A 14,051-nucleotide genomic window follows, 5' to 3' on the forward strand; every position below is an offset into this window, starting at 1 on the left:
TTTGTTCATGGGTGGATTTGAACACTTCTAGATTGCAGGAAAGCAATTTCACTGAAGCTTAACACTTTCTGATGTTCTCTCTATTAAAGGACAGATCTAATGGAATGCAGAGCTGAAGAACGTGTGAGGAACATACAGTGAGCAAATCTCTTTCCAGCATAACTCAGACAGATCAGCTTTCACCTCAGGCTTACCGTTGCCTAAGGGCACAGGGTACTTCCCTCGTTTTTGTACAGACAGAAATTTACACAAAAAAACCTCTGGATCACAGATCACAAACTTGTAAGAAATCAAAGGGAATCAGAGGAAATATCTTCCTGTTGAATGGGTAAAATTAATCCCAAGTGTAATTTCACTGGCATCAGCGCAAATTCAACAATGGACTACGTCTGCCATTTGCAAAAAGAACAGGTTTGTGTCTCCTTTTCACATGTGCTTAAAAATACATTTTCTTTTCCCTTTTTTAATCTTTTCTATTTGAAAGGACTGTCTCGAGTAACTGTATGCTTCCACATGCATTTAAGTACTCAGGACAATAATATCACCAGTCATTTGTTTTACAATGGTCTCAAGAGATTATCCAGTGACCAAGTCCAGGTGTGCTGGGCATTGCAGACAGTGCTGGACTATGTCATCTAAAACACCCTAAGGAACTTAAAATGGCATTGAAGTTGAAGCCAGTCAAACCTTTGCACTCTGTAGCCACAACACCAGCATTAGGGAACTCCAGTTAATTTGCTTCTAGGGCAAGAGACGCTTCCCACCGCAGAAAGCTCATACTGAAATTTTACTGCATTCGTTGTCTCTGGGCACCTGGCTGGAAGACACATCGCTGATACCTAATGCAGTAATGTTACTTGCTAGACCAGCTACGAAGAAGGCAGAGGAAGGAAGAGATACAGGCTACAGGAGATTTGCAAATGTCTGAGTTCAGCAGGCTAGGTGCTGACAGCAGTGGTACGTGCAGAGCTGTGTGTGTACGCCAGTCGTTAGCTTGGTGGTTGCAAGCAACAGGGAACTGCATAAGACTAGTGTAAAAGGTGGCATTTCTATACACAAGTAACTTGCCTCAGAAACACCTCAGCTGAGGTGAGAAGGGATTAGAGCCCAGCTTCCAAGCCCTTTTTGATTTTTGCTGGACCAGCCCTTTGCAATAGACTGACAAGCCAGCGTCACCCTCCCAGCCTTCCCTTGCCCTCCCCTCTGGTCCTTGCTTTCTGCCCTGTTATGCAGTTATGCTCTGGGTGCTATTTCATGCACAGCCCTTCCCTAGCTGTTCTCAATCCAGGATGCTGTTGCCCATGGAGAATCTTTTCTGTTTATTACTATGCTGCTGATAATTTCTTGCTTCACTTGCCAACCCTATCTTGGACATACATAACTAGCCAAACCACCTTCTCCCTTCCTGCAGTGACAGGTAAAATAATTTATTTTCAGCCTCCACATAACCCTTCCTCTGCAAAATGCACCTTCTGAGGTGCATTTCCTCAGAGGAAAAGCAGCTGTGTTCATTAAAACGAGTTCCAGTCCTAAGTGCTGTTTCAGGTAGTTTGGTTTTCACCAAAAGAAGATTGCCACAAATGGTGTTATGAATACCTAGAAGAGTCAAGGACTTCTTCAGCTGGTTTAGGAAGCCAGTGTCCATATCTGCTGCTGCTTCTGTGGAGGAGGTGGCAGAGACGCAAAGTTTGTAAAGCCTAGTTCTCAGGTAAAAGTAAAAAGCTTCCCCTGAGACATGGTCATAAGGAGGAGTCAAAAAGGGGTGATGAAAACCTGTAACACAGGAAGTAGAAGTGAAAAAGGAAAACAAAACAAAACAAAACAAAAAAAAAAAAAACCCCATGTAAGTATAGAGAAAGAAGATAGGGTAGTTGCTTTTTGCTAAGCTGCAGTCTCAAATAAGGGAAAAGACAGTCTGTAAGACTATTTGCATGACTGAAACTGAGAACATTTAAACAGCTGATTGATTTAAGGTGTGAAGTGTCTGTTCTGAAGCATACATTAAAAACAGTTGTTATTATTAATGATTTTAATGGCAAGAAAAACAGATTCACTTATTCTTTGTAGCAGAAAGCTATGCATTCATTGCCAGTAGGTTCTACCTAATGCTTTGAGCCAGCAGTGTGCCCAGGTGGCCCAGAAGGCCAACAGCGTCCTGGCCTGTATCAGGAATAGTGTGGCCAGCAGGAGTAGGGAAGTGATTGTGCCCCTGTACTTGGCACTGGTGAGGCCGCACATTGAATCCTGTGTTCAATTTTGGGCCCCTCACTACAAGAAGGACATTGAGGTGCTCAAGCGTGTCCAGAGAAGGGCAACGAAGCTGGTGAGGGGGCTGGAGCACAAGTCTGATGAGGAGCAGCTGAGGGAACTGGGGTTGTTTAGTCTGGAGAAGAGGAGGCTGAGGGGAGACCTTACCGCTCTCTACAACTACCTGAAAGGGGGTTGTGGCGACGTGTGTGTTGGTCTCTTCTCCCAAGTAACTAGCGATAGGACGAGAGAAAATGGCCTCAAGTTGCACCAGGGTAGGTTTAGATTGGATATTAGGGAAAATTTCTTTACGGAGAGAGTGGAACAGGCTGCCCAGGGAGGTGGTGGAGTCACCATCACTGGAAGTGTTCAAAAAACGTGTAGATGTGGCACTTCAGGATATGGTTTAGTGGGCTTGGTGGTGTTGGGTTGATGGTTGGACTTGATGATCTTAAAGGTCTTTTCCAACCTTAATGATTCTGTGATTCTGTGTGATCCTGTGTAAAAGCCCTGCTGTGAATGCAGGGGAAGCTAAATGAAATGAAGCAGCAGTTTCTCTCTCCCACCTATCTTCATACAATAATACTGCACACAGTTGAACCAGTGTAGTGGAAAATAATGTTATAATTTCCAAAGGGTTTTTGCAAAATAAAGGATATTGGATTACATTTTCTCCTCAGTTTAGCCACTGTTCACTCAGTAATGAAGAGCAGAATTTGGCTTGCTTTGTTTAAAATAATGAGAAGCTGTGACTTTGAGTAATTTGATCATAAATTTTTGGCTTGCTTTTTCTCCTGCATGAGCAGCTTGTGATAGTAGATATAATTTACTATGACAAACCACTAGCATTAATGCATTAATCAAGAAAAACAAATGATCTCCCTTTGAAATCTCCTGGCCACCTAGAGAATGGGGTTATAAATGGAGAAAGAACAAATATTGACTCTATGAAACGTAAAGGTACCTGGGAGTTCACCCATCAGTCTTTAGATTACACTTGCCTTTCAAGATGAATGGAATTTCTTTCTTTCATAATCCATTTTGATTATTTTTTTAAGCATCTCTGGAAACAGGATGGGGACGTTCAACTCAGTGCTCTCTTTAGGTTTTCAAGATATTCCAGATTGATTCTGAAAGACAGTAACTCCAGTTTCTGGAATGAGGTAGATGCTCCCAACCCAAGAGTTGTCTTTCAGTTTGACGTAAGTACTGAAGGAGTTGCCTGGACAGGTCAATGAGTTATTTGTTTGATGGTGTTTCTGGTGCGGCTTTCTGTAAGATGGCTCCAGAGACTCACCCTCCATCACATACAATATTGAAACTCAGGGACACAGACAACCCTTTGCATCTGGACCAATACAGGACTCAAGAGGACCCAAGAAATTATACCTAAGGGAAAGGCCTCTGGCACCATCTACTGAACTTAATCTTACTTTGTCACATACTCTTCACCTCCCTCCCAACTCATAATGTCTCACTCATTTAACCTTTGAAGCAACACTATACCTGTCTTCTACACAGACTATCGGAGTCTACTTAAGATTCATTTCAACATTGGCTTCCACATTAAATTCCTCTTAAAAATATCTTACTGAATCAGAAAATTAGGAGAACCAAGTGTTTCATGAATGCTGTCCCTTCTGTAACCTGTAAGGGTGCCAGGCATCCCACAGGGAACTCGGTCCTCAGTGGGGACCACAACTGAGAGCCAAAACCCCAAGAAAAACTGTAAAGCCAGCCACATCTTAAATTCTTGATGATCTGAAGACAACACAGATTCCAAGAGGAATTTAAAGACACTTCTGACTCTGAACATAGGACCAGTATCTACTGAGGCACTGGCAAAGCTGCCAACAGACCAGTTCATATTTCATGTATCACCTGCACCCTGATAGAAATCATTGGCACCTGCTTTTTTTCTTTTCCCATAAAGGTTATACAATAACAAGTTATCCTTCAGGGCTGGAACGCAACAAAGGGAAAAGGAAACGGAAGAAAACAGGTGTGCATGAATATACAGGTGATGTACCATGAAAGCCATGACCGCTGCCAGAGGCACTCCAGGAGCCTCGGGCTCAGGGGAGCAGATGCGATCACTTCTCCAGCGACCTTACGAGAAAGGGAGAACATGCAGTTGGTCTGGCAGGGTTAACCACATGTGGCTCCAACAGGATGTACGCTCCAAAACTACCAAGGCCTGAGGGTGTTTTGAGAGAACAAGCTGAAGATTTTCCAGTCCATCGCTTCTCCCAGCCCAGTGCTAGGATGTTGTGTCTGAAGAACAGCTCTCCCTCTCCTCTTCGCTTGCTCTACAGTAAGGTAAAAAATGTAATTGTGGATGCTTGATGGCCACCTTAATGAACAGCTGTCCAAGCCAGAAGGGTCTGGCGCCTTAGGTTATTTTAAGCAACATTTTGGGTTATCTCCAATTATTAAGTTTCAGCAAGGTCAACTCACCTTAAGCTAACCAACAACTCATGTCTCATTGAAGAGAAACTTCCAGGAAGATTAGAGCTGCCCTCACATCGTTTAAATATTCTAATAAAACCCACAATACTCAGACCTTTTGTCCTGGTTTCAGCCAGGATAGAGCTGGTTTTCTTCACAGAAGCCAGTGTGAGATTGTGTTTTGGATTTGGGATGAGAAACTGTTGATAATGTGCTGATGTTTTGGGTTGTTGCTGAGCAGTCAAGGACAGTCCAGCTTCTCGTGCTGGCCTGCTAGCAAGGAGGTTGGGGGTGCACGGGGAGCTGGGAGGGGACACAGCCGGGACAGCTGACCCAGACTGGCCAAAGAGATATTCCCTACCATACGACGTCATGCCCAGTACATAAACTGGAGTTGGCCGGCGGGCGGAAATCGCTGCTCGGGGACGGGCTGTCGATCGCCGGGTGGTGAGCAATTGCTGTATTGGGCATCACTTGTTCTTGTACATTCCTTTGTTGGTATTATCATTGTTGTTTCCTTCTTTCTTTCTGTCCTATTAAACCGTGTTTATCTCAACCCACAAGGTTTTTTTCCTAATTCTCTCCCCCACCCTACTGTGGGAGGGGGAGTGAGTGAGCGGCTGCCTGGTGCTTAGTTGCCAGCTGGGGCTAAACCACGACACCTTTCTAGAGTAGTTTATAGGGCTAGATAAACAGGACACAGAGGAACTCAGGCATTGCCTTGTGCCCATGCTGACATGGTTTTGCAAGAGAGCCTGAAGGACACAGATACTCCTGGACTATGTGATATACATGGTCCCTCAGTCTGAAGGGAGCTATGTCTGCTCCACCAACCACTGGTAAGGCTACAGCAACTATGATTGTCTTGACAGTTGCTCTGTAAAGGGCACGATTTAGCTAGGACAAAAGCAGACTCTGGGACGCTTTTCTCAGGAAGATGTCACCATGCAAGCCACAGAGCACTGGAGCTACTCCACACCACAGAGTATGTCCCTGTTCTTCCAGTTAGCTTGCTTGGGCCTCCATTCCTCCACTGGAAAAGCAGCTCAGGAGACCCTCAGAAGCGCCAGATAACAGCCCAGCATCTCCTAGCAGTAAGGGCATATCGAATGCTTGAGGGGATTCACCCTTTAACGTTTCTTCCTCCCACTCTGACATTTGGGTGATGCCCCTGTGAGCAGGGACACTTCCAGGCTCTGTACCTGGTATTACGACTGTACATACCAACGACACACAGAGGAGAGACACATTTGTGCCACACTGTTACATAAATGTCAGGGGAAAGACCTTCACTCCTGAGGTAACAAATGCCAAAGTAATGTTTTAGAAATGAATTATCAAAATCAATGTTTCCACTTCCAAATCCAGTAGAAACAAAACTGTGCCAAGCCTTGAGGTCTCTATTGAGCCAGTGCTTGTTCCCATTCATGAAGGAGATGACAACAAGGGCTTTCTCTACACTCAGAGAGGATAAGGTGGGGAAGGCCCTCCGTGAGCCAGCCTCCTTTCTTTTGGAAACTGGGGACATCCAACTGCCTCTTCTCAACCCTGAATGCACAACAGACCACATCTCCAGAGCAGCTCAGCCTCTTGTAGACATCTCTTTCTGTTTAGCCACATAATAACAATAATAGCAGGTGTTATCACCTTTTGCTGTGTTTCCTCTAAAGAGACATCCAAGTTCCCTTGGGCAACAGGAAAACTCACTCCCTTCTTCACACCCTCTGGCACTCCACAGACAGCTGTGTTGGGGCTGCTGCAACGTGGCCTCAGGTGTTAGAAGAAATCTCAGGGATTTCAGACTGCAACACAGCCTGTTTCAGAAGCTGATATTGACAGTCTTCATCCCGGTGCTGCGGAGCTTGATGCACATACCTATGCTAGGACTGAAGCACCACGTCCCTGGCCTCATGGGGACATGAGCAGGTTAAATCCAGACAGCATGTGTTAGATGCAGGTAGGCAGGTCAGCTTGAGCCAGGAAGCAGCCTGCCCATGTTGACACAACTCAGAGTAAAAGCCCTGCCCCAATGCTTGTAAAAAGTTATGGGGTTTCTTAATTCACATTCAGTGTCAGATAAACCCAGATGTGTCCTAGACCTCAAGTACCTATCTCTGAACTTGTTCTGAGCCAACACCGGTACAGCCTTTTGGGATCTCCACATCAGAAACGTAAAGCCCTTCCCTACCTGGCCAAAAGCAGCATGCAGTCTGAAACGCCCATGCCAAAAGAGATTTGGTTTCGAAATAGGCTGGAGGTGGCAGCGTGTCCGGCTGGATAACTGACTGAACCCAGCCTCGCAATACAATGTTGTGGCCAAAGGGCTACCTCAGTGCTGGATATAAATGTAGTTGAAGACTGTGAGCTATCGTAATCTCTGTATTTGGGATGACTGTTAGCATGACTGAACTGCTGTGTTCAGTTTTGAAACAAACAGTTCAAGAAGGATATTGAACTACCAGAAGAGACTTCAAAGACAGTAACATGAAGGATGCCATTTAACGGAAGACCTTGGCCCCATTCTGCTTCCATGGATGTGATGGGATCAGGCTAAGCACTATTGTTCACCTGTCTGGGTTTTCTTCCCAAGGAAACTCAGATGTCAGACAGGGAACTGCAGTGCATTTTGGTGGGAACAAAAAAGAGCTGCAGGATCCCTAGATTGAGTCACAGCTGCCTAGGCATTGTGGAAACACAACTACTCTGTGCTCCGCCAGGGTAGATCCAGACAGGATTTCTTATCAAAAAGAACTTAAAGAGTGACTTGACCATGACTACCTGAGAGGAAGATACATACTTAGTAATAGGGGGCCATAATTCAAGCTAGGCAAGCAGTCACAAATAAATTTTGCATAGTAGCAGTAATGAACTACAGGTGAGCTTTCCCAGGACCTGATAGGAGGGACTAGAAATATGCTCCTCAAACAGAATTAATCCAGTGGAGTCCCAAAGTCTGTTTAATCTTTGCCAGATCACCGGAGAAAACAGTGATGCCTTTAATTTATGAATCTCACTATAAAGTGTTTTACAGAAGTGATTAACTCATGGGATTGTAAAATGATCCATATTTTCACAGCTTTTGTTATATAGATAAGAAAAGTAGGAAGACAGTGATTCCTCTCCTATATCTGAACCTGCTCAGCAAAGAAATTGATATGAGTCCCTTGGACCTGTACTTCAAACTCAAGCAAGCTGTCCCTGAAAAGACAGCCAAGAACAGACCCCCCCCGACTAAGATGCTTACACAATACATGTTATTGGAATTACCCCATATGCTCTGTTCCCCACTCCCCTGAGATATATTCTTCTGCCTTTTTAATAGTGCTTAGGCAGCGACAAGAAATACAAAAAGAATCTTGGGAAAGGATCTTTGCTTCAAGGACGGCACTCAGTGTTGGTGGAGAATTTTTTTTTTTATTTTAAGGGTCAGAGTGCCCTCTTCTGTCCCATCCGTGTCCCGATTATTAACTCCTGTGTTAGATCAGCAGATTATTGAGAAATACTGTGACTTGTCTTCTGCACCCTATCATCTTCTAAACAAAAGTTAAGAAACCAAACAGCTGATCAAAACTAGAAAATAACTCTCATTAATGTGGGGGCTCAGACAGGCTACAAAGTCAGCTGCCACCAATAAAAGGGGCTAGGGAAACATCACAGCCAAGATGATCGATCTAATTAGTTGATGAGGTCAGGCATATTTTGAAGTGAATCTCTACCAAGTTTAAACATTGAGGTGTTATTTAATAAGTCCACACTCTGCATTTAAACTTCACCTTTCTCCTGCCTGTGTAGCCACTGACTGAATCCAGGCTGCTACTGAAACCTGAGGAAATCTGACTGAAACAAACATATTAAATGTAACTCAATAATACCAATGTATATAATAATTTCTAAACCAGCCATCGTGAAATCACTGGGACTGCAGGTTTTTCTGAATTATGGACAGAGCTAAAGATGGCTTATTTATTAGCTGAGCCTTTCTATCATGAAAACACACAGCAGCATGTTTCTGGAAACCATATAACCACTTCTGTGCAGCAAAGCCAGCATTAATGAGCTGTGGCGGATCCCCTCAGTGCCCCAAGGAGCTACTACAAGCGTGCCTGCATGGCATTCCCACTGCGGCTGCTGAGCCCCGCGACACACTGGAAGCCCTAGCTTTGCAACCCAGTGCCACAGCACCTGCCCCGCTCCCCTTCCATGTCTGCTTTAGGGCCGCGGGTGCTCTCTGGCCCTCCTTTTGGGTCCTTCTCCCTCACCTGAAATCTCCTTGAAGGATGGGGGTGAAAGGAGCCACTTTGTTTCCTCCCGTCCTTGAAGAGACACTTGGCTCCAGCACCTACCGACCACCCCCCGCCACCCTGTGAGGAGGCAGCGGCAGGGGCCCTGTGCCATTTAGAGTCCCGCTCAGGGCAGGGGCCCATCCCTGCGGCAGGGACCAGCCATGGCCCCACGGACCCTCCAGCAGGGCAGGTCAGGGCCCTTTCCTCATGTATAAACTGACTTGCTCCACAGCCAGATTTTGGTGCGGGAAAGCCCCACAGAACGGAGGCGATCCCAGCCCCGCACCTCCCTACAGGTACAGCGCGGAAGCGCCACCATCCACAGCTCCACTTCGCGCTTGGGGCTAGTTTGGCCCGCTGCGCTCGCCGTAGCGGCGCTGCGCGCATGCGCCGGCAGGCCGGCAGTGGCCGCAGTCACCATGGCAGCCGCCTGCAGAAGGCTGTTTCCGCGGGCTGCCGCCGCGGGGCCGGTGGGCCTCGCTGCCGCCTGGCCCATCCTGCCCGGCCGTGAGGATCCTCCGTGCACTTTATTCTCCGGTGCCCTCCTCCTGCCCGCGGCGGAGAGTGGCTGCCCGCGGCCTGTCCCTGTCCCTCAGCGCGCTCCGGCGTGTTTTGCCCAGAGAGCGGGGACGGGGGGTGTCCTGGGTGGGGGGCGCCCCGGGCCCGCTTGGCGGGGGTGGGACCTCGAACTGCGCAACTGTTGGGGGCAGTTCAACGTGAAAACACGGGCGTTGTAAATCATTTTATTTTTACAGGGTGTTTTTCAACCTCAGGGTATCAAATTAGCAGCGATGGAAAGCCAGCGAAATTTCAGCCGCCTCCGAAGCCTGTCATTATTGACAAGAAGAAGGAGAGGGAGGCGAGGAGGTAGGGTGCTCTGGTGCTTGTCATAGTGGGCTTATGTTCAGGTCTGCCTCTGGCTCGTAATTGTGTGAACGTCTTCTTAAAGCTCTGAGGCATTATTATCATAGAGTAATTTGGGTTGGAAGGGACCTTTAAAGGTCAGCTAGTTCAATCCCCCTGCAACAAGCAGGGAGGTTTTTAATTAGAGCAGGTTGCTGACCTGGAATGTTTCGAGGGATGGGGCATCTACCACCTCTCTGGGCAACCTGTGCCAGTGTTTCACCACCCTCATTGTGAAACATTCCTTCCTTGTACCTAGTCTAAATCTACCTTCTTTTAGTCTAAAACCATTACCCCTTGTTCTATTGCAACAGGCCCTTGCTAAAAAATCTGTCCTCATCTTTCTTATAAGCCCACTTTAAGTATTTTACTCCGTAAAAAGTATTTGCAAAGATAATTTATGTTGCAATATGCTTACAGAAAGTAAAATACTGTGTTTTAGAGTTCCTGAAAGCAGTGAAACAGGAAAAAAAGTATAGCAGTAAAGATTTTTGCAAATTTGGGATTGATGTGTGAGATTTTTGTCTGTTAAAGGCATACATCTCTTCAGTATACCACAAGGTGTCAGGGACATGGGTCCTGTGTCTGCCTTTGACTTAGACCTTGAGATCAGCTGTAAGTACATGCTTTGCTGTTTGTGAAATGGACCTGCAGATTGCTTTTGTTTTACACTTACAAAAGTTTGGATTTTCTTACAGGTTCTTGAGTCCTGAATTTATACCTCCCAGAGGGAGAACAGATCCTTTTAAATTTTATATAGAAAGAAAGGATATGATACAGAGACGGAAAGTCTTCAACATCCCAGAGTTCTATGTTGGTCAGTAACAGCACTAGGACTTACAAAATTTCATCAATATTTTTTATAGGGTGGGATGGTGAAAGGTGTGGTTTCATGTTGTAGAATATCATAGAACATCACAGTACCAGATATTTTAGATCAAACAGTATGTGTTTCTATACATACTACTGTGTATTTTAATTTCATATTTACATCCAGTTTCCATTAAAAGTATAATACTAGTGTGTTTCTTCTGTGTTTTTAAAATCCTGGGACTTTGACATAAGGCTTACCAGTAAAGCTCAAGAAAGAAAAATACATTTGATTATTTGTATTCAGTTTGCATAATGAAGAGTACAAGATAAAGGTGAACGTGTAAAGGAGAAGAAGCTTCATAGTTCACCTGCAGAATTACTTTAACATGTATTAATTCGGGGCATGTTAGAAGTTTATTCAGTTTCTGGCAGTTTTCATGGAAATTAAAACACTTTCAGAATGTCCCTAAACATGTGCACTTTGACTCTCTTCCCACATCTTGGTACGTATTTACTTGAACAGTCTATTTTTGGTTTGTTTTTTTCTTTGGCAGGCAGTGTACTTGCCGTTACTACTGCAGATCCGTATGCCAATGACAAAGCCAACCGCTTTGTAGGCATCTGCATTCAAAGAGGAGGAAAAGGACTTGGTGCTACCTTTGTCCTTCGCAATGTTATAGAAGACCAAGGTGGGGTTTTAACTGTGGCAGTTATGCTAGAAATGTTAAGCAAAAAATGTTGGAGTTGTATGTGAAGGGATATCTGGTGTAGAAATTTACTCTGCAGAGAGGATGACAATAGATTGAAGTGAAGTCATGAGTCTACCTACTAGGGGATACTGTAGGTTTAAAATTGTACACAGAGATGCTGATGTGCCATATATTTGAAGGCATGGAACAGCTTAGTCTGTATACTTCGTGATTTTTAGATCTGTGTTCTGAGGAGACTGACTGTGATCCACTATGGCTGCGCTTATATTTGAGCCTGGGCAGCCTACTGCTAGCTGTGTAAATACTAGCCCAGTTTGAGCATGGTGTATTTGCATGAACTGGGGCTGCATGCATGCACTGTTTAACAAGCAATGGATTAGCAGAGCTTTGTAATAGATTCATGTTCTGGCTTATGGCAAAAGAAGGGGCAATGCAAATACTGATGTTCTGAGAGCAAATATGAAAGGGGTGGGTGTCTCTTTATAAACACTTACACATACAATGAGATAGATAGCGACAGCCATTGTAACCAAAGGGGACTAAGGTTTAAAACCCAAGCTCATCTTCCTTAAATTAAAGCCATTCGAAGTGTCTCAAGCCATTCTATTCTCAAAGACTTGACTTACAAAAGAAATTTGCATTTGCCTGTGCAGACACAATGCACATGTGCAATCACATGTGCACACAGCACTGTATATTGTAGTTCTCTGTGTAAGTAAAAAGCACTTCCTGAGTAACACAGGGATGTATAAAACTGAAGAAATACAAATTTGGTGTTAGTATTTCTAATTAATTTGGTCATTAAATCAGACTTTCTCCCTCTAAGGTGTTGAAATATGCTATGAACTGTACAGTCCTCGCATCCAGGCGATCGAGGTTCTGAAGCTGGAGAAGAGGCTGGATGACAACCTGATGTACCTGCGAGATGCCCTCCCTGAATATAGTACTTTTGATGTGAATATGAAACCTGTGTCTCATTTAGACCATGAAGAAGTTCCTGTTAACAAGGTAGGAGCCACATGTTTCAGAGGGAAAGTGAAGGTTTGTTTAGGTAACTTTCATATCTGACTGTTAAACAGCTCTTTGGTGCATTAGTTACCAGGGTGACAAAAGTATACAAAATAAGACAAGTTTTTATGCTATTTCTGTAGTGAAACAACATTGAGAATGTAAATACTTACCATCCTCAGTAGTTAATTTTGAAGACATGCAAGGAGTAGTGACCTCCACATGCCTCTGTATAATATTGTGTAGAGAGTAAAGCTTTTCTTATGGAAATGTTAATGTTGTTACTGATTTGGGAGTGGTAGGTGTCAGGGAAGAAGGTAAGATTGGAAGAGTCAGCTAAAATCCGCATCTCAGAGAAGATCTAGAAACCAACAGACCCTGTCAAAGAGTGTTGTCTAGTAACTCAGTAACTTAGAGTGATCATTTCTCCCTTTCTCCATCATGCTCCTTTTCTTTTTCCTTAACAAGGAACAGGAGTAGAACTACAAGAGGAGTTAACTTCACTTTATGTATCTGTTTAAGGACTGTGTAATAAATGAAGACAGTGTTAATTAAAAAGTTTTACAAGATACTATGACAACAGTCATGTGGACACAAAACATTCCTTCTTCCCTAACAGTGTAAAGTAGTAGTTCCTTAACATACTGACAAATTGATCTGCTTTCTGTCACCTTCCTTCTGTTAGAGCAGCATTTGTGAGCTTAGCAAAAGGGGAAACAATCAAAATCTGATTACTTAATACCTTTTGATTTTTTTTTTTTTTTAATCTTTCACCTTAGCTGCAAGTACGAATGAAACCTAAACCATGGTCAAAACGGTGGGAAAGGCCAAAATACAACATCAAAGGAATAAAGTTTGAGCTACCTGAAAAAAAAATGAAAGAAGCACAGAAGTGGAGCCAGCCATGGCTAGAGTTTGATATGCTGCGAGAGTATGATACTTCAAAAATAGAGGAGAAGATTTGGAAGGAAGTGAGTGAAGAGCTTAAAAAATAATAATGTTTTTTGCAGTCTAGGAATTACTGAGAAAATTATCAAAAAATTACGGAGAAAGTATTTACTTTGAATTTACTGTGTGGATTATCAGTTACCTGGTTTTGTATGTACATAGGCAAAATACACAGTAAAGTTACCCTTTCCAGAAAATGTCAGTGTACAAATTTTTGTGGTTGAACACTAACTTTGTATTCCTGAAAACAGCCACTGCTTTTGCTGAGGAGTGTAATGCGATGTTCACCCCTTCTCCAGAAATGGGAAACCTTCTTTTTTAAATTACAGTTAACAAGAGGGGTTTGTATCACCCATTCAAGTTAGTTGTGTTGTCATTTCCAAATACTTCTGTTGCTTCTCTCTTTACAGACTAAGTAGTGGCCAGTTGTAGAACTGCTTGACTTACAGCTTCAGAAATGGGCTGTAGCAGGGAAGTAGTCATGTCTGAGCTGCATGTACACTTTTAGAGTAAGTAAGTGCTATTTAGTTTTCCCATTGAAAAAAAATATGTTGTTGAGAGCAGTAATACTAATCTCCCAACAGAGCAGCAAATACAAATGCTCCGAAATCAGTTTTGAAGAACTGAGCCAGTTTAAGTCAAGTCATGTGAATTAGTGTAAGGTTCGTGATGAAATACTCCCAAAGTGTCA

General features: G+C 43.9%; 1 protein-coding gene across 1 annotated transcript; it reads left to right on the forward strand.

Annotated features, from left to right (window-relative positions):
- Positions 1–9,397: 9,397 nt before the first annotated feature.
- MRPL19 (mitochondrial ribosomal protein L19) lies at positions 9,398–13,545 on the forward strand (the record flags this gene model as incomplete). The annotated part of the gene is made up of 6 exons (XM_081998412.1): positions 9,398–9,485; positions 9,734–9,845; positions 10,580–10,702; positions 11,253–11,383; positions 12,231–12,412; positions 13,192–13,545. 6 exons carry the CDS (start codon positions 9,398–9,400, stop codon positions 13,405–13,407), a joined length of 852 nt encoding a protein of 283 aa, XP_081854538.1. The 3' UTR covers positions 13,408–13,545.
- Between the last annotated feature and the right edge of the window lie 506 nt (positions 13,546–14,051).

This window comes from Phaethon aethereus, assembly GCF_964289735.1.
Source record: "Phaethon aethereus genome assembly, chromosome: 3".
Lineage (NCBI taxonomy): Eukaryota > Metazoa > Chordata > Aves > Phaethontiformes > Phaethontidae > Phaethon > Phaethon aethereus.